Raw genomic sequence first — 19,852 nt, 5'->3', positions numbered from 1 at the left:
GATGTAGCCCTTTTTTCAGCTCTTCATATGACTCATTAATCACAGTATGACCAATAATGTCACACATTCTCAGTGTCATCTTTCCATCATTCCAACCAAAACACGGCTGTAGTTGAATATCAGCATAACAATTCAAAACTCCTTTCAACTGTACCAGAGGATTTTTCCAGGTATATCAAAATGTTTTCCCCCAAGGAAATATTGGGAGTAGAAATCATTCAATTAAGTACTTGTATTGAATGGGAAGTTCAAGTTTCACAAAAAAGCATGGTTGTGTTCATTATAGGGTTTCTGAGTTGTCTGGCTTTCTTTCTGTAATATTGTAAAATATACTGTTAATGTTGTTGCTATGTCGAAAGCCATTGATATGAAAACAGAAATTGAATTATGTTATTTCCCATTCTGGCATGAAATCAAGGCAAGGATATACTGCCAGGGGATACATGTATTTTATAGGAAACACATTTTGACACAATAATGGTAAACAGTTGCCCAATGCCGGGGGTTTACAAAAACAAATAGCAAAGCTTTCATGCACTGGGTATAGATTGAATTACCAGCAGATATTGAGAGCAGTGGAAAAGGCATTTAAATAAAATGTAAAAAAAACCTGACATACCTGCAGTATTAAGATGGAGTGATCCTTTTTTGTCAGACTTTATTATAATGATCATTTTAAGTCTTTAGTTAAAGACTGAACTAATTACTTACAAAACATTTATGAACAGTTGCAAATACAAATTTACAAATCATGTGTTAACATTTTTTGAATAGTCATGTTAATAGAACATTGAGAAATAGTATTAGTATTAATAGTATTATTACAAATTATGTTTGACATAACTGGTTGATTAAACTATAAATCATACATGTATTTTAACTTTCATAGTCAGATTAACTCAATTGATGTGAAATGTTATACTAAACCCTCTTACATGCTATTGCTAATCTGTGACAACAAACTTTGGTAAAGGTTGGCCTCAAATAAATTATAAGAGGCATTTGTACTGCTGAATGGTTTACCCTTAGGGTCTACAAGAAACTTGATAAATCTTTCATTAAACATAAAAGAAAAATGATCATGGTTATCTGTGTAATACTCTTTAAAGCATTGAGAAACATTTTACTCCAGTGCACATGAACTAGTGGTTACGTATTGTTACATATAATAGTTACATCTGCAAAGTGTAGCTTAATTGAACATATACAGAGCAGGACTTGTATGCATCAGCTGTTACTAAGGTTTTGACTTAGCTTAGTTATTAGATGTGTTTAAGTGGAGAAATTAAAATTAAACCAGTTGCACCCAGGCGGGGAGTTCGGGTCCTCTGAAATGATGCGAACACGGAAGTAACTTAAAACTGCATTCTATCAAAAGGTCACCAGGGGGCGACCGTTTTGGTGTCGAAAGGACTTCCGTCTCTATACAAGTCAATGGAGAATTCACCAACTTCTCACTTGATTTATAACCTCAGTAATCGTTTTCAAAATGTGTTTATGGTCTCAATTGCTAGTTTAAAGCCTTCTTCAATGCAGTATGATGTTCATTTGTGAAATGTTGGCCTCCCTGATTTTATATTTGACGATAAAGCAGGGTATGCATTAGAGTGTGGCTACGTTGTGATTGACAGGTTGATTGGTTCACAGGTTCAGGAGGGCGCCTCATGCTCCTCCTGATGCCCATATAAGTAGAATCCGTGTTTTTTTTTTACCCAGCATGCACCTGAAATTTTCAAGATGGCGCTGCTCAGATCCGATACTATTGGCTTCCGTGCAGCAGTCCACAAACCAATGGTTGACGTCACGGATGTTACGTCCATTTTATATACAGTCTATGGTTGTACCACACAAACTATATCTTATGTAGAGATTAGTTGTTACTGAATATTTACAACTAGTAACTGCTAGCTTTTGTTATTACGAAGCTAATGGAACCAATCAACAAAACTAACGTTAGCTTGCGAGTATATGACCTGTAGACTGAAAACTAAATGGGTAATATGCAATCTGGTTGACTCATCTGACCTGACACCATTAAAATGGTGTTTAATGATGGTGTAAACTGGGAAATATTTTCTATTACAATTCACAAAAATCTAATTAGAAAAACTTTATGTGGATAACATTAGACAAAAATGACCAAATAATGTTGGTTACGTTGAGTAATTGAATACTGCTGTTTACATGGTTGATTGCTTTTGATTGAAGAGCATCACAGATGTTTACCTACCAACTGATTCATACATTACTGAAGTCTTTCTTAGTGGTTTGATTTTGTAAATCACTAGTTTGAAACTAACTACTAAGAATTACAAACATACTCAGTGATTAATTCATAAATAGTTGGTACAGCCCAGTCTAGGGGTAATTTAGTCCATGGCCAAATTCTTTGCAGTGCTTTATGCATTGAAGCACTTCTCCCATTGGATTCAATGTGTTGTTGTGCCTGCTGCATTTGTATGATAAATGTAATGAACGCATGAACAAAAGCCAGTGTCTTGTTCTTTGATGGTTTGAATTTCTTTTGCAGGATTGTTTTGTATGATCACGTCTGTGTCAGTGTGTGTATGTGCGCTTCATGATAATGCGCATGTGGGTTGGCTGCCTCTTCAGAGAGAAGGCAATGTGAGCAGTTTAAAAAGCACAACCTTAAAATCTTTTTCTCTCTCCTTCTGAGGCTGTGGGAGATTTGGTTGCCAGGCAACGTTAGGAAAGAGTTTTTAATTAAGTCACTTTGGGTTATATCAGGGGTGTCCAAACTTTTTTCACTGAGGGCCATATACGGCAAAATATACGAGGGGCTGGGCCACTTACTAGAGGTGAGTTATATAGCCTCACATCTATTGTATTAAAGTAAGAAAAATCCTTTAAAAGTTGGTCAAATTTGCTATATTGTTGAATATATTTACAGAAAAAATCAGCCGTCATCAAAGCTTTCCATAAATGGATTTTTATTGTTTTTTTCAGAAAAAGGGTTGGTAGCTAATTCTCAGAACAGCAGCCTCAGATTTCTTCTTAGACAGGATGGTGATCCCATTCACAGTACAGAGAAAGAACAATAAAGGGGAAAATGGGATGGGTACCAGGGTTTCCCACACAAAATGTGTTAGTTAAGGTGGTGGGGAGCAGTGAAACGGAGGGGGGGGGGGGGGGGGGGGGGGGGTTATACATTTTTAGTTTTTGTTGACATTGTCAAAAATGTGATAATTCCACTTAGTTTATTACTGAGGTCGTACTAAGAGGTGGTGGTGTACTTAGGTGCATTATATTGAAAGGTGTTCCTAATATTTTGCCCTCCTCATGTATGTTGATGGAATGGACAAAATATTAAGAACACCATTCAATATAATGCATCCTAATACACCTCAATCACTCAATAATGAACATAAAGCAGAATTTTCACCTTCTTGTTAAAAAATGTAGTATAAGCTTCATAAATGTAGAATTTATAGCAGAGCTGCTGTATTGGATTAAATTAGATTGCACAGGTTAGGCCAGTGAGTCTATCTTATATAGTTAACTTATTCTCTTAACTTTATTTTATAGTAATTACAAGTTATATAGTATTTTACAGTTAAGTAGTGATATTCAGCTTCAGTAGCATCACATTTTTGTTGAATCTGCCTCACTCTCTCTCTTCAGGACTGCTGAATGAGAAAACCTGAAACGTGTTGCTATAGTAACGTCACAGTTACCTGTCTGAGGATTAACGTTGTTAATGATGACATCACATGGCGCTGTTTTCATTAGTTTTTCTGAGCAGGTTCTGCCTCAGATGATGTAGATTTATGTTTTAACCAGCGGTCTGTGTTTGTTTCCTTAAACTTAATATCACTGTTAGCTTGTCTGTGTTATGCTAGCGGGAGGTACAGCGAGAGCTACAGGTGTGTTCAGGGTCGAAGTCAGACAGTCGGACACAGCGGTTCCGGCCAGTCGTCCTGCAGTAAACACCGCTGCAGACGTTGGTTGAACATTAATATACATCGCTGTAAATGTGTGCAGGAATATAAGTGTTGGATTTGCGGGAATCAATTAAATTGTGCGCAATACCTGCAATCCCACGCTGAAATTCAGGCCCTGATCATATATATATATTTATTTTTGTTTTTTATTTTTTATTTTTTTAAGACGTTAGTTAAGGCGGCAGGCGTGTGTTGCTAAGGCGGCCGCCTTAACTGTAAAATGCTGTGGGAAACCCTGGGTACATTTCAAGCGTGTTATTTAAGTTATTATGCTTAATAACACACGGATACTGTGTAATATATTTTTAACTCACCTAAAACGGGAACGGCATTGCACTCAGTGGGAGCATTGATGCTGCGTTTTGGACTCAAGGATGGCTGGAAGGTCAGGAGTAAACTTGGTGGTTGAGATGCAAAGCAGTGCGGGCCATATTCTATTCTAATTATAAAATTTCCTGCGGGCCAATTAAAAATGGACTGCGGGCCGCAGTTGGCCCGCGGGCCGTAGTTTGGACACCCCTGGGTTAGATGGACTGGACTGTCACCGGGCCCAAACCATCCTAACTAACACTACACTTGACACTGCTACATGTATGAAGGTAACACATAAAAATGATTATAAACAAGATGTACTGGGAAAAATGGGATGTTTTTTTATTTATTGTGGGACACTGAAAAAATGAGAAAAATCAGGGATATGAGAACATTTTGTATATTTTTTGCCTTATTTAGGGTTGCTAGTCACAGTAGCATTACTGCATTTTTGTTAAAAAAGTTTACTTTCCTCAATTTAGGGAGCAATTTTGAATTTCCTGCAGATCAGTGTCTCCACCATTTATGCAGACAAATAGTCAGTGTCAGTGATTGCCTTCATGTACGATCAGCACATGCACATTTTCCTAAGTTTTAGCAAACAGCAATGACCCTTGTCACCAGCTTCTTTCTCATTGCTTTTTCTCTTCTGAGATTGGAAACAATTTTTTAAAAACATAAGTCAAGCTTTTTGGTGTGAGATACCTTATGATCCTCCTTGAATGAGTTGATATAAGCCCACCCATGCCTACTTCCACAATCCATACAGGAATGTCAGTGTCCCTCTCTTAGTCTGTGACAGTTCAATTTAGCAGCAGTACCCTCCAGGATGATGGCCATACTAGGTCAAGTGGAGAGAGCACTGGGGTCCTCTGTTCTCATGCACTGGCTGTGACAGTGATTTGTTGCACGCTGATGATCTTTTTTTGCCTCTGCCTTATAGTCAGACCACTAGTTTGTTTAATTTCTCCCAGTGTGCAAAACTCTAAACTTTGAATGTTTAGTGCAGCTGTGACCTTCTGTCACTTTACATATTTCATTTTGTTTGAGAAGCCACTGCTGAGACCTCCAAGCTACATCACCATTTTTATCTATTTGTTCATCTATTATGATTCCTTTGTCACCTCTGGTGAAGTTGCTCTTCTTGTGAATTCCCCTTTTTCAATGCCAAGATGAGTGACAGGATGGAATTGTTTTTTTAATTGTTTGAAACCATTTATCAGCTAATTCTATAGATGCAGAATCCCTACAGTTTCACCCTGATGAAACATGTGTTCTGTACAGTATACTGTATGGTCTTTTTATCTCTTGAGTCAGTATGTAAGGTTTGTGTGCACCACATTTCAGTACCATACTCAGCATTCCTTTTATTTGAGATGGCTGGTAGGTTTCTTCTAGTCAGTGCATCACTGACTGGGATCTCTAGGCTGGGCAGGAAGAGGGTGGTGGTGTGTGGGTTTATGTTAGTCGTTAGCCACTGTGCTCTGTGGTACCCATCAGCTCTTCCTGATAAGTGGTTAGATTTAGGTCTAAACTTTAACAGATCAATTAGCACATAGAGTCTCTGGAAATTTGGCTTGAAATAGTAAAAATGCATAAAAATTGAAGAATACAGAAATCAGAGTGAAATCAAACGTTCATAACTATAAAAGCTCATTTTGCTCTTTAGACCATTTCTCAAGCCTGTGTAGACGTGGCAGATCACATTTTGATTGACACTCACACAGGCTACTGTAGGCTGGCTAATGACTGGGTTTCCATGGTGTGGAGCCTTGCCTCCAATAGGATAAATAAACTACAGTTATTACAGCAGATAATTAGCTGTAGTAGTGAAGAATATAGCAAAATGAACTTGGTTGAGATGCAGAAAAGCTAGCAATGACACAGAAGCTCCAGCAAAAAATGAAACAATCCTGCAACATGTCAGTATTTCACATTGTTTATGATTGGTTTGTGGAATTATTGCATCATTTTCGTAATTAATGTCTGAGCATAACCACACCCAGTTCAAACCAATTATCAGGAATTCTTACAAAAACTTAAATGACCACATATCGAATTTGGATATAACTAATTTCTAATACTTGTTAGATGTGTACTATTATTAACATAAGACCCTAATTTACATAGTTAGTAGGCTATTGTGGATCTGGGTTTCCAGTGGCTTCATTACAATACTGATTAGATATTCATGAGACTACAATACACCATCTGATAGAATAACCTGCTATGATTATTTTTGCATTGTAAATTGGCTGTAAACAAAACTGTTTGCTGATGTCTGCTGGTTAGGAAACAGTTGCCTATTTATACATCTTGTAGATTGGACCAACTGAGCAAACTGAAGAACAAGGAATTAACATACATAGTGCTTCTGTAAAGGCCACCCCAAAGGAGAAATGGATGTTCAAGATATGTTCGAGGCTTCTAGCTGAGAAGAAACAAGGTGTGTGGCTTTATTCATTGGGATGGTCACAACACATCTCAGGAATGATTACATGCATTATAGCTTAATAAATTACACTGGCGCTGAAGGCGCGGTTCACTCTGTGGGAGAGGAGGACTTGATTATTGCTGTTTGAATTAGATTTTTAGGTGGAGGCTCTGCTTGTTCGGTTGTTGCCATCATTGTCATTACTAACATGTGATGGTGTTTGTCTTCTGCTTAATGGTTAATTGAAGGAACAGCTCTCTCCCTCTGGATCTATCTGTCATTCTCTCTGTTTTCTGTGTGAATGTAAATGCCTTAAGATCCTATTATAATGCTTGATCAATCTGTATTTAGAAGTAGCTGCATGTCTCAAACTGTGTTTTAGTTGGATAGCTCTGCAGGAAAATTACAGTAGCAGATCACATGCAGAAAACACCAACCCCTCATTTTTACACACACACACATGCACACACTAATGGTGAGCAATAGTGACGTCCCATGGGTTTTACACCTCTATGTGCACCCTGCATGAAAAATTGACACCACCTCCACCTTAGCCCTCAGAGTCATGTAAAGAATGAATGGATAATCAGTAGGCTAACCCATTCATTCTCCAAGGAAGAGGAGCTCGTTATTCTCTGACAGTCCCTTCTCCTTTCCTTCTGTCTCTCTTCTTCCAGTCTCCATCCTTCCACTCCTCCTCTCCTCTGTTTTCTCTCTCCTCTGCATCTTTCATGAGTTGCCGATCTCTGTTTAACTGTATCCCTCCCCACCCTCTCCCTCCCTTTCCGTCTTTGCTATTATTTTCTCATCTGCTCTCGTAATATCCACCTCTTCTCTGCTGATTCACTTTCTGCGTATTTGAATATCTGAACCACCCATCCCCCACCGCTCCTCCTCCCATTTTCTCTTCCTTAGTGCCTGTCCTTGTACAGTTCTGTTTCTTCTCTGCAGTATTGCTTATCTCCCCCTGTTTTATTTAGACTTTTGTATATATTCCTCTTCTTTTGTGTAACATACCACCATCTCTGTATAACTGCAATAAACGGCTGCTTGGTTCAGTATTTCCAAGTAGTTATGAACGCCTGAATTATATATAGTGTTTGGTATCTGACTCTTAAGTGCCTTTATATGAACATATTCTCTTAAAAGGCTCTCTGGTAAAAGTGAGCCCTGTGGTGTATAACTCTAGGGCATATAATGAGGTGTTGAGTAATTACAATATTTCCAAGAAAGGAATATGATTCATAGGAATATGATTCACAGGTATGTGAGGAGTCAGAAAGGGTAAAACTTTAATGTGAAGATCTTGTTGTAGGTGATGAATGTGTTCAAGCTCTGTTGGTAGACCATTAAAAATGTTGGTGTGGATATTCCATTTTCCTTCTCAGCAGGTAACCATGTAGCAGATGTCATGACCTTTGAATCAGCTATAGCAAAGAGCAAATGACCTTCAAAAGGTGTGACACTTGTTCCTGGCTGCCACATATGGGAAAAAAGACACCTCATACAGCTACAGTACATACTGGGCCACATAGTCAAGCAAAAACACATACTAGTGGTCTAGTGATAAATTCCCTAGCTGTAATGTATGTTCCTTGACTAAAAATCTTTCAGGTTTGGTCGTCCAGGTGTCGAGTGTTACTGTCAACATGAGAGTGGAGCGGCCGTCATCCAGCTTCAGTTTCTCATCAACGAGGTAGGTAACAAAAACATGACGGAAACAATGATCACATTGCTTAATTACTCCAGTTAAGTGTCTCTACTCACCAGTACGACAAGTGCCGTCATACTAAGACAGGTAACTGTGGATAATAACATTATTGAAACAATGTGTATATTGCTCTTTAGTCTGTAAAACAAGTCCACTGCACAATGTCATTTAATAAGACTTAGGGGCTGATTCATGAATGTTCATCCCTGGTAATTGCATTTCACCCCTTAAAATGTACTACAAGTAGTTTCAACTGTGTGCTGTTGTAGGGAAGAGTGAATGGCTGATCATATTGGTGGAGTGAAAATAACTCACCTCTCATATCTGCTCACCACTCTCCATTCTTTCCAAGTAATAACACAGTGAGCTTTACTTTTTGGGTATCAAAAGGTATCACTGAAAACCTTTTACTTTTCCTTCCTTTAATCAGATATCTCTACAGCTAATCAGGAAACCATGAATCTTCTCTCATTCTAGACTATATTTTATGGCTGCTTACACTGTGACTAGTAGTTTTCTAAAGTTTATAGCCAATCAGCATTTACACTAACTACAATTTTGTTGCTGGAAAATAATGTTTTATTTGATTCAAGTTGACAATGATGCGCTACAATTTATTCAAACTAAATTTACAACCATTTAGGTGTAAATGAACATTGTAAACACCCAAATCAAAACCACATAAAATGCATAACACTACACGTCCTCAATTTCAGCTCTGATAAAATTGTGTGTCAAGCTCCTTTTGTATGAGACAGATTAAGACAAAGACATAAAACAGGTAGCAAATAAACTTTGTCTGTTTAAATATTTATCAACAACATTAAACAATACAAAGAAGAATAAATCTCTGCAGTAGAGAACACATTTTTTGTTTCCTGATTCAAAATGCCAGAATTCTATATTTTTCCTTTTGCAAGCTGGATATGTGCGCGTGTATGTGTGTGACAGAAAGAAAGAGAGAGAGAGTGAGGTTTTTATCCTCACCAGTGAATGTGAACTGTGTGTAGATGCAGCAGTGAGGTCTGTGAGTGTGTGTTTAAGCGACCTGGCCATGCCCTCAAAGCTGCAGCAGGCAGGCGGGCAGGAGCAAGGGAAAGGGGGTGGGGGGCATTTATCAGTCATCTAAGTGGCTGTAGGAAAAACAATGCTCACTGGGAGTCGAGCTGACAGCAGTTTTCCTCGGATCGATCTGCAGCGCTGCTCCAGTTTATGACAAAAGAGTTCACAAAATGGAATGCCACCCGCCAAAGTGGCCAGTAAGAGTGACTGCTTTTGTTAAAACATTAAATAGTCTAGTCACGTGGACCTGCTTACCAACATGGTCACCTAGGACATTGCGTCTGAAAAACCATTTCCCTCCTAAATTGAATCTTGAAAAGCCTAATTTTGCCATCTACAATTGGTGTGTCATTTGATTACTTGGCATTTTTGAACACTGTTGTTTTTCTCGATGACTGCTACAAGTTCAAAGTCTTTAGCAGCTAAGCAGGGGATCAGCTATGTTAGCATGGCAAGCAGAATGACGCCGAAATCTGAAGGAATGGCCAAGCCCATATCAAGGGCTTATTGCATCAAATGATCTCACAGAACTTCAGGTGACTTTGGAAAAAGTAATGCAAGAGATGTCGCATCTCAATAATGTTCTCAAGGAACTGCAGGAATATGTTTCCTCAGTGAAATCCTCACAGGCTAAAGTTAGTTTGGATATTGCAACTATTTTTGAGAGACTGGAGCAGGCAGATGGTTGAATAATGAATTTAGAGAATAAGAGTGATCAGTAAGTGCTAAGAATGAACTTAAGTGAGTGCGCTGGTTACTGGTGCCTGTTCCAGATGAGGATCGTCCTCCGAGACCTATGAGATTCTAAACTTTTCTGGAACACAAATAGGTGAAGCCTGCAATGAGAGAAATACAAGAACAGAACAGAAATAAAGTCGTACAGCAGGGGAATTTCCTTTTTCCTGGACGTGACCAGAGAAAGAAGTTCACTGAAGTTCAGAGAAAACTACAAGGGATGGATATTCACTTCACACTGGCCTTCTCTGCTTTCTACCAAGGGAAGTGTGTCTATTCTGACTTTTGATGAAGATTGCATGGTTCAAGGTTATCACTATGGGAAACAGCCTGGGTTCACAAAAAACAAAAGACAATAACAATGACACAACACAAGAAAACAGAGCTAGAGTGGGGGAAATGGAAATCCATAGAGTTTAAGAGTGCAGATATGCAAGTCTGCAATTGTGCAAGGCAGGTGTAAGGAATGCAGCCAGAGTACAATTTTCCATTAAGCATATCAATAGCACGAGGGATATATGCAACATGGAATCTCTTAGTACTCTAAACGGGTGCCCTGAAATGATGTCTTGAGGGCAATAGCTTGAACTCCCTCTGGAGTGGATGGCCCTGGTTGTCCAATATAGCATTAACCCTCCTAAGAACCTGCCTGTTATAAATGCCTAAAAGCTTGGCATGACTCCTCCCTGAAATCTTATCAGCCATTTTAGAAAGACTTCCAAGTCTTCTCTTATTAGACATATTTAGGTTCCCAAAGCAAGCAGTAATACAAAAGATTAAAACAGAGAGCAATTATCTCAGAAGAAATATTAAAGGAGTTCATTTTCAAAAAAGTTCAAGTTTTTGCATTAGAAAAAAGCATTGGAATTCACTACCAAAAACCTGAGTAAGCACATCCAATTTGCATGGAGGCCATAATTAATGGGGAGAGGATAAAACTCTAATATATATGCTCCCAATCAGGAGGATACAGATTTTTTCCATAAAGTTAATAAGATTGTCGGGCTGTTGAGAATGGGCCTCTAATATAAGGCCAGGGCTTTAATCAGATTCTAAATGCTATATTGGATAGGACAATGTACTCTAGAATAGTTCTAAAGAATAGACTTGTAATACATCAGCTTATGAAGGACCTGGGCCTAGTAGATGTCTGGAGGCTGACAAATCCAAAAGAAAGACAATATGCCTTCTATTTGCATTATACCCAACTAAATGCGGTGCAAACTAGAGTTGGCAACAAAATCAGTTTGACTGCTTTGTTTTCTATGTAATGTCCTAACTGGCCATTTTGAGGTGAACTTTTGTCAGATGCCCTCCTTCTATTTATTTCCTGTTGCTCGTGTTGAAAGCATGTCATGGACGAGGAACAGCTGATTCATTTAGTTAAAATGAGGAGCTGGCTCATTGGTTGTCATTTCCGGGTAGAAGTACAAATATAGGATAGCAAGTACTCTCCCATCTTGGACAGAGAATGCTCGATGCCACCCAATGCCATGTGCTAGGCAGACCCTCACATAATGTTAGGACACGGTGTAACCAAAAAAATTTTGCATTTTAGAATGGATTATCTTTGTCTAAGTCTGTTATGGATAGTAAAATAGGGGTCAAAGCACTAACCAATCAAACCACAGTGGCGCTGTGCCTAACAATGCATGCTCCAAGAGTTAGGAATAGTAGGTGGATACTTCACACTACTTTATTTAAAGATCCAACATTTAAACAGATAATATATAATCTGAAGAATTTATTATATTTATTAAATAAATGTTGGGTCTACTGAAAAGCCAGGTACTGTTTGGGAGGTCTCCGAGCATTTATTAAGGGCCAACTCATTGCCCACTACAAAACTTCAAAACTGAAACATCAAAATAGTAATAAAATGTTGTATTTTACATATTTAGTCTGAAAACAAATTTATTTTAAAAGTCTGGGTAGAGAATTAAAGGAAGAAGAAGCCACATATATTATATCAGGTACTAGGTTGAATCTGTGGTGACTAAACCTCAGATAATTAACCAAGTCTTAACCAAACATTCTACTCACATCTGTATACTTCAGACACTCCTGTTAGTATTGCAGAAATGGATACATGGTTTTCAAGGACTGATCTTCATAGGCTGTCATCTAATCAAGTAGAAACTTTGGATGCTGCAGTTACAAAGGATGAAGTTAGGAAAGCTAATACATTAATTAAATCAGGTAAGGGTTAGATGCCTTCCCTGTTTATTTATTGTAAGAATTATACCTTCTGACACATTTTTTAAAGATGGTGAGATACCCAGTACATTCAAGCAGGCAGTAATTTTAATGATCCTTAAAGAAGGAAAGGACCTGCTTGATCTAACCAGCTACAGGCCTATCAGTTTAGCAGGGGTTGATTACAAGATACTAATTATGGTATTGGCTATGCGCCTAGTGAATATCCTGCCAGACATTATACATCCAGATCAGGTTGGATTTATAAGTGGAAGGTCATCCTCCGATAACCACAGAAGATTGCTTCCTTTGATGTGGCTACGTACGGAGGATGACACTCTAATCGCAGCCTTTCCCTAGATGCTGAGAGGGTTTTCGATTGGGTGGAGTAGGGTTTTTTATTACATACTATGAAATCTTTTGGATTTGGAGTTGGGTTCTTAAATTGGATTAGATGAAGACCCACAGGCACCAGTCCTCACAAATGAGTTGATCTCACCCTTTAATCTGTCATAGGGAGCAAAGTAGGAAGGCTTTCTCTCTCACCATTATTGTTTACGTTATTTCTTGAAACACTTGCAGTGGCTAGTAGAGCAGACCCAAAGATTGGGTAGGGTCGGGGCTGTTTTTCTATGCTGATGACATTTTGTGGCTTTTTACAAACCCTGCTTCTTCAGCCCCTATATTGTTAGGTTTATTTGAAACACATTCAAAGATGCAAGTTTACAAAAGTAAGTAGTGCAAGTCTGAGGTAATGCCAGTGTCGAGAACTCCTAATAAATCGAGTTTATGGGGAAAGATAAGCTTCATAAAAAAGCATCGGCTACAGCTACAGAACCAATGCAATAATTTACAGACTATTGACATGGAACGGAATTCCTTGCTAGTAGTCTTAAGGCTGTTGGGCCAGACTGATTTTATGTGCCATTAGTAGATAGTTCGATTAGTATGAAATGGGTTTCTGGAATTTATTGCTGGACCTCTTGTAGACCATTAACTGGACATTGTTTACTGTCATGTTGGGCATTGTCCTTAAATTGGACATTTGACCATTTTACTATTTTAACTCAAACCATGATCTTTGCCTAACCAAGTAGATTTGTGCCTAAACCTAATTATTTATAACCCAGACCATGGGGAGGATCTGCATATCATGTGCAAGCAAAAATGTTACTCCATTTTGAAGTGATTTGAATTTGATCATGTAATCTTGCACAATCCATACCAATGTGCATGTGTCATGATTCTGTATCAATGATAAACAGATAATTTACACAGAGAAATCCTTACCAGTAGCCACTTCCTAATAAAAATCTTAGTTGCACTTCAGTTTAATAATATCTCAATAGTGATGCCAGTCAGCATTCTTCCAGGGATTTTAAAAACATTTTATCAGCTAATTAGGGACTTTCTGTGGAGTGGGAAGAAACCCAGAATTAACATTGTTAAATTATACACTACAAGGAATTAAGGAGGGCTGGCATTATGAGATGTAGAGTTGCATGGAATATCATTTGAAATGACAAAATTGGCTAAACATTGGAATAATGTAAATACTAATTAACTTGCTACCCTATCCTCTTGGGGCAAATAGAGGCATTGTCAAAAGAAAATGTGCCAAGCAGTAATAGCAATCCAATTTTGGAGCATTCCAGAGAGACATGGATAAAAGCTCATAAATTGTTACATATCTCTCAATATAAGCAAGGATAGTCATCAATTTGGAACAACCCATTAATCTGAATAGGTGAAAAGGGTTAGGGTTAGGGTTAGGGTGTGTGACTCATGGTTGGATAAGAGTATTAGGAAAGTGTTTGAGCTTAAAGATGATTTTGGCTTAGCGTACAAAAGGGAGTTGTAGTGGTAACTACAAATAGGGAGCTGCATAAAGACCCTATACTAGGTGAAAAGGAGAACAACGTTTTTTAATTTACCTTTTATAAAATCATAATATTATGCATATTAACAGTGAAAAAAGACTTAAGGAGGTATGGGGAAGGATGTGAACTCAAACATATAAGTGGAAAAATGTCATGGCTGACGTTGGGTGGTCATTTAGAGATGCAGTCAGCAAATTTACAAACTACAAAATCGTCCACAGATATTAATATGCCAGTTAATCTAGGAAAAAATGGGACTCATGGGACTAGTTGGAAGTGTAAAAATGAAACGGGTACTTTTCTTCATTTTTTAATGTGGAAATGTTCTTTTGTTTCATTTTTGGAAACAATTAATTGAAAGTATTGGAAAGTGGTTGCGTAGGCCATTGCCAGAATCTCTATCTGTGCTTATTGGGAGAGCAGTCTCTCCTTCCACCAGGTATATACAAACAAAAATCTGGATTTACACTCACAGGCTTTATTGCTGCTTCAAGGATTGTTCTCTGGCATTGAAAGAGCGAGACAAAAACAGATTTTGCTGAATGGTTCAAATTGATAACGGACATTGCCTCTTTTGAATCAAGGATTTATAATCACCAAGGGAAATGTGGTCTAATTTTCTGATGTATATAAAGGAAGAAACCTGGTGTGGAATAACTGGATAATTTGTTACCTAATGGCAGAAAATTTGAGTGTCAGTTTATTCACACAAGGAATTTCAAACAGTATATCAGCTTCTGTCCAAGGACGTTGCTTGGGGACCATACTGCATAACTTACAGTGGTTTGCATATATCCTTTTGTAAAATCACTGGAAATCACAGACGTCAGTCAAGTCTCAACTCTTCCAACCCTTACTAAGCAATTGCTCAGCTAAAATAGGCAGTTCTGTCTATATGTCATGTTAAGCTACTGAAGGCAGCAAACCTACAGGCCACAGTGAAAATGATAAAGCATTTTGTCAAGTGTCGATTGACTAGCTGGAAACATGTTATTGAATACCTACAGCATAGTCAGATTTACGTCATATATGTATATTTATTTATTTATTTCATGTGGTATTTCAGTTGTGTGTTTTTTCTGTGTTTGTGCATGCATGTGAGTGTATGTTCATGTTTGTCAGTGTCTGTGTGACTGTGACTCAGCACCTTAAACAAACTCTCAGGGAGATGGAAATGATTTTTTGTGCCTCCTACACACAAACACGCACGCACGCACACACACACAAAACACATACACACACATTCATATATACATCTTATGAATCATCATCGTTACCTGGGAGGAAGCTGCCTGATTTTTAATCAGTCTGAGTTTCCAGGGAATGCAGTCTGACTCATACATGTGATGCACACAGAGAAAATGTGCAGTCTGTAGATACAGACGGGAGACAAATTAAAGGAAAAACTAGTACAGGTCTAAATGTCTGACCCCCACAGTGGAGGGATCTGGTGGCTCTGTTATTCAGCAGGGGGCATTTTGCTGGTATGGTTTAGGTCCACTTGTCCACTTAAAGGGAAGGGTCACTGCAAATTGACACAAATTTGCTCGTAGTGATCACCTTTATCCTATGATGAAACATTTTTATCCTGATGGGAGTGGTCTCTTCCTGGATGACAATGCATCCATCCACCCCTTGTGCCCGGGTCACTGAATACTTTGATGGAAATGATATGAATCATATGCTCTGGCCTTCAGAGTCACCAGATCTCAACCCACTTGAGCACCTATGGGAGACTTTGAACTGACATGTTAGACAGTGTTGTCCATTACCATCATCTAAACACCAAAGGAGGGAATATCTTTTGGAAAAATGATGCTCATCCCTCCAGTAGAGTTCAGAGACTGTAGAATCAATACCAAGGTGCATAGGAGCTGTTCTGGTGGCAAGTGTTGGCCGAACACTTTACTAAGACACGTAATGTTAGTTTTTTCTTCAATTTGTCGCCCATCTATATGTTTATGGACATTTCTGTAGCTATGTGTCAATGATGTGACCTGTGTTTTCCTGTGTGCTAATCCTTGAATATAACAACAAATTTCCCCTGCTCTTATGACAGGGAGCACTTGTGAGTGCTTTGGCTGATGACACTGTCCACCTGTGGAACCTGAGGCAGAAGAGACCAGCCATCCTCCATTCCCTCAAGTTCAGCAAAGAGAGGTAAGCTATGCATACCAAAACTGCAAATGATGAGAGAGACTGTTTCCTCAAAGTCCATGTGTCCATCTCACTGCCACGCTCCTCTGAGTTCTCTCAACTGTGGGTTTTCAGAGCAGGGGCAGTGTCACAGTTTGTCGCTTGTGTGAACTGTTAGTTTTCACTGACAGTCATACTGTATGCAAACAGAAGGCATTTCATTTGGCAAATATGTTGGTGCGCCTGCAAAACTGTGCACAGGGAAAATGAGGTGACGGAGAGGCTGATACTCTCTCTCCCTCTCTCTATCTCTCCGTTTGTCTCTAACTAAACACACATTATTTGGGTCACTTCCTGCCTTTGAGCCATTGCCATCACTGGGACACAGGTGTGAACATACCCAAACACCTGAAGGTTTACACCAGCAGGTTGTTACATACACACACAAACACAACGAAAATGTATTTACACACACAACCATTTAATAAACACAGCTGCACACACTTATACATGTAAACAAAAACACATTTATATAACAAAATCTATGAATATAGAATAAATAGTATTAAATGGCATCAGTTTAAAAAACACTCAATTGAACACATTTAGTAAATGACAGGTGCTGATGAAAGGGTGCTTGTGTTCATCTGATAGAGCTGCAGGGGTACGTACCATGTAATTGCAACATTTCTAAGTCAAGTACGACGGGGGTCTTTTGTTGCATGTCTTCTGTCCTCTCATTTCCTGTCACTCCTCTACTCTCTGCTATCCAAAAAAATGAGGGGAATTTGCTATAAAAACGTGATTATCCAGTTGCCACCCGGAATCCTTTTGAAAACTCTCTTTGTTGGTATCAGATCCGACATCCAAGAACTGATATTTCACTGACAAGAAATATATGCTGTGACAAGAATAATGTGATGAGTATGGCTTGTTTTTATATTAAAAAGTTCAACAGATACATGAACGCACCAACACTAAAAGCAACACTAAAAACTGCTCCAGCTTACAACTCAGGTATTACATGACCATAACATATTTTTACAATTAAAAATAAAAAAAATAGATAAAATGTTAATTGGGCACATTGGAATGGGAAACAACAATTAACTGACATTGTAATACAACATCAGACAAAACAACCAGAGCATTTTTGTCATTAGGAAATGTCCAAGTTCAGAGTTCACTCATCTTGTCTGAGTAGATAAGATGAGTGAAGTGCAGAATTACCTCACCTAAAGGAAGTTTGTGTCCACTGTGTTCTCCAATCACAGATGCAGTGATTACCCATCCGAGCCAATCATATCATTGGCCATTGATGTGTCGTTGTGAAAAGTAATGAATGGGTTAAACGTCAGAGCCAATGATCTGTGACAGCGTTGATGTGATGAACAGGTGGCCGGCAGCAGCTTTTACGGCGGGTTGTGTTCTCGTGGAGGCGCTTGACCGCCTCTGACATTTAGTTAGCACTGCCGTACAACGCAACAACCCCGAGATACGGCGACACAGAGGAGCGGAGTTACATCAAGAGATGTCAAGATGAAAGAGAAGCTTCAAAGGCACTTGAGACATTTGGAACGGGAAGAGAAGAAGAAGTAAAACTAAAGCAGAAGAATGGTTAAGAATTTGAGGAAATGGCGAGAAGACAGAGGAAATGGGGTGGAAGGAAAGACAGAGAGGAACATGTATCATGAGCAGGAAGAGTACTTGAGCGGGAGCATACATCTCACTCTACATTCCCTGTTCTCATCCCATTAAAAATTCAAGAGGATGAATGCCAGCTTTCAGCCCTCATCTATACATAATATGTAAAACATGGACGTTTTGAGGAGAAAATGCATATACTTTAGCCTCACGAGTGAGACAGTCTAACAAGTTGATCTCAGCATTAGTCTTACTGTTCTGCAAATTACAATGACTTCACCTGAGGGCTTTGCTGTCTCAAAGAATACATATCGTTCTGCTCTGCATATAGTATGGATGTGACAGCTTAGAATAGCAACTTAATAATAAAGAGTTGACATGTTTTCATATTAGTAAGGGTATCTATCAGGTGCTATGTCTTCTGGTTCATTGTGACAGGAGTAAGCATGCATGAATGCATAGTTGATGCATGGAATAATGTGGTGTTGCACAGGTCATATGTTTGGCTTTTGATGAACAAATGTGCTATAACTCTTGATATGACTTTCCCGATTCATTGTAAAATATGAAATATTACATGGCAAGCAAACTTTGAGGCTCTTTATTCAAGCAGTACACCTGAAACTGATTATATTCAAGGTAAATTCTGTCTTGATTTTACATCAATTGTCTGTGTTACAATAAAGTATTTGCAGATCAGCACTTGATTTTCACTCTCTGTGTGCTGATACAACCAACTCTGTAGTCCCCCATTGTTATTAGTATAACAGCTGCCCCAAACAAGAAGCCTCCAAAGTTAATCAGCGTTTAGTTTTGTCCTTATGCTTCATCCTTTCACACAGTGTAGCAAAGTCTTGCAGTCTGATAAGCTTGTAAGATCTCTTGCTCTAAAGGCCACAAATATATTTTATCTTGACTTTGTTCATCATTATAAAAGGTGTGCACCCCTTTGTTACTTGGATCAAGGCTTTTTAATAAAGCTGTCAAAAGAAATAACATGAAGTTACATTTCCAGATGACTATTAGAGGATCACAGTTCAAATTGCCATGTGCAGTTGCGAATGGCTGTGACAGAGAAGCCAAGAAAACTGCGTGGATGGTTTTAGAGACAGATACATTTCACAATTGAATTGGATAGTTCTGTAAAATATATTATATTATATATTCGTCACCCCCTGCCACTCTCTCCCACATTCCAATTTTTACCTTTGCTCTTTAGTTTTTCCCCTCTCTGACTGTTTGTTTCAAAACTTGACACTAACTTGTCAAGCTCTAGAGGACAAGGCAGCCATTTCCTCTGGCAACAAAAGGACAGTCACCCAACTGTAACTGGTTGGGTGATGGTCTAACTGGTTGCCACAACAGCTCGATAACAGAGTGCAAACAGAATCAAAGGATGCCAAATAAAACCCTAATATTTAAATATCTCCAGGTACATCTGCTACCCTGAGGATTGTTTCTGTTTTGGAAATGACAGATTTTATTCACATGTATTGATAATCATCAGTTTTTAAAAGCATATATTGATAATGTAGAAAATACACTTATACACTTGCTTGCCAAGAGTTAGGTGAGAAGGTTTATTGTACTCTTCTGTATGGGGTTAGGGCTGGGAGGTGATTAGCTTAGCTTTGTGTAAGGAGTAGAAGCAAAGTGTAAAAGGTACCCTTTCTTTTTCCAAAGCTAAAAAAGTTTCTTCCAAACACTTCTTACATGTGGCATGTTTATGTAGTCCATACCAAAAAATGTAAATGTGACAATTTGTGGTTTTAGAGACAGT

At 38.5% G+C, this 19,852-nt stretch overlaps 1 protein-coding gene across 4 annotated transcripts in view; it reads left to right on the top strand.

Annotated features, from left to right (window-relative positions):
• stxbp5a (syntaxin binding protein 5a (tomosyn)) overlaps positions 1–19,852 on the top strand; it is a 103,451-nt gene that overhangs the window by 30,545 nt on the left and 53,054 nt on the right. For all 4 annotated transcript variants that reach the window (XM_062437148.1, XM_062437150.1, XM_062437151.1 and 1 more), the window contains exons 3-4: positions 8,323–8,404; positions 16,352–16,452. In XM_062437148.1, coding sequence (XP_062293132.1) covers positions 8,323–8,404; positions 16,352–16,452 — 183 coding nt within the window. The remainder of the gene's footprint in view (positions 1–8,322; positions 8,405–16,351; positions 16,453–19,852) is intronic.

Source organism: Scomber scombrus, chromosome 17 (assembly GCF_963691925.1).
Source record: "Scomber scombrus chromosome 17, fScoSco1.1, whole genome shotgun sequence".
NCBI lineage: Eukaryota > Metazoa > Chordata > Actinopteri > Scombriformes > Scombridae > Scomber > Scomber scombrus.
This window is presented reverse-complemented; position numbering and strand designations above follow the sequence as displayed.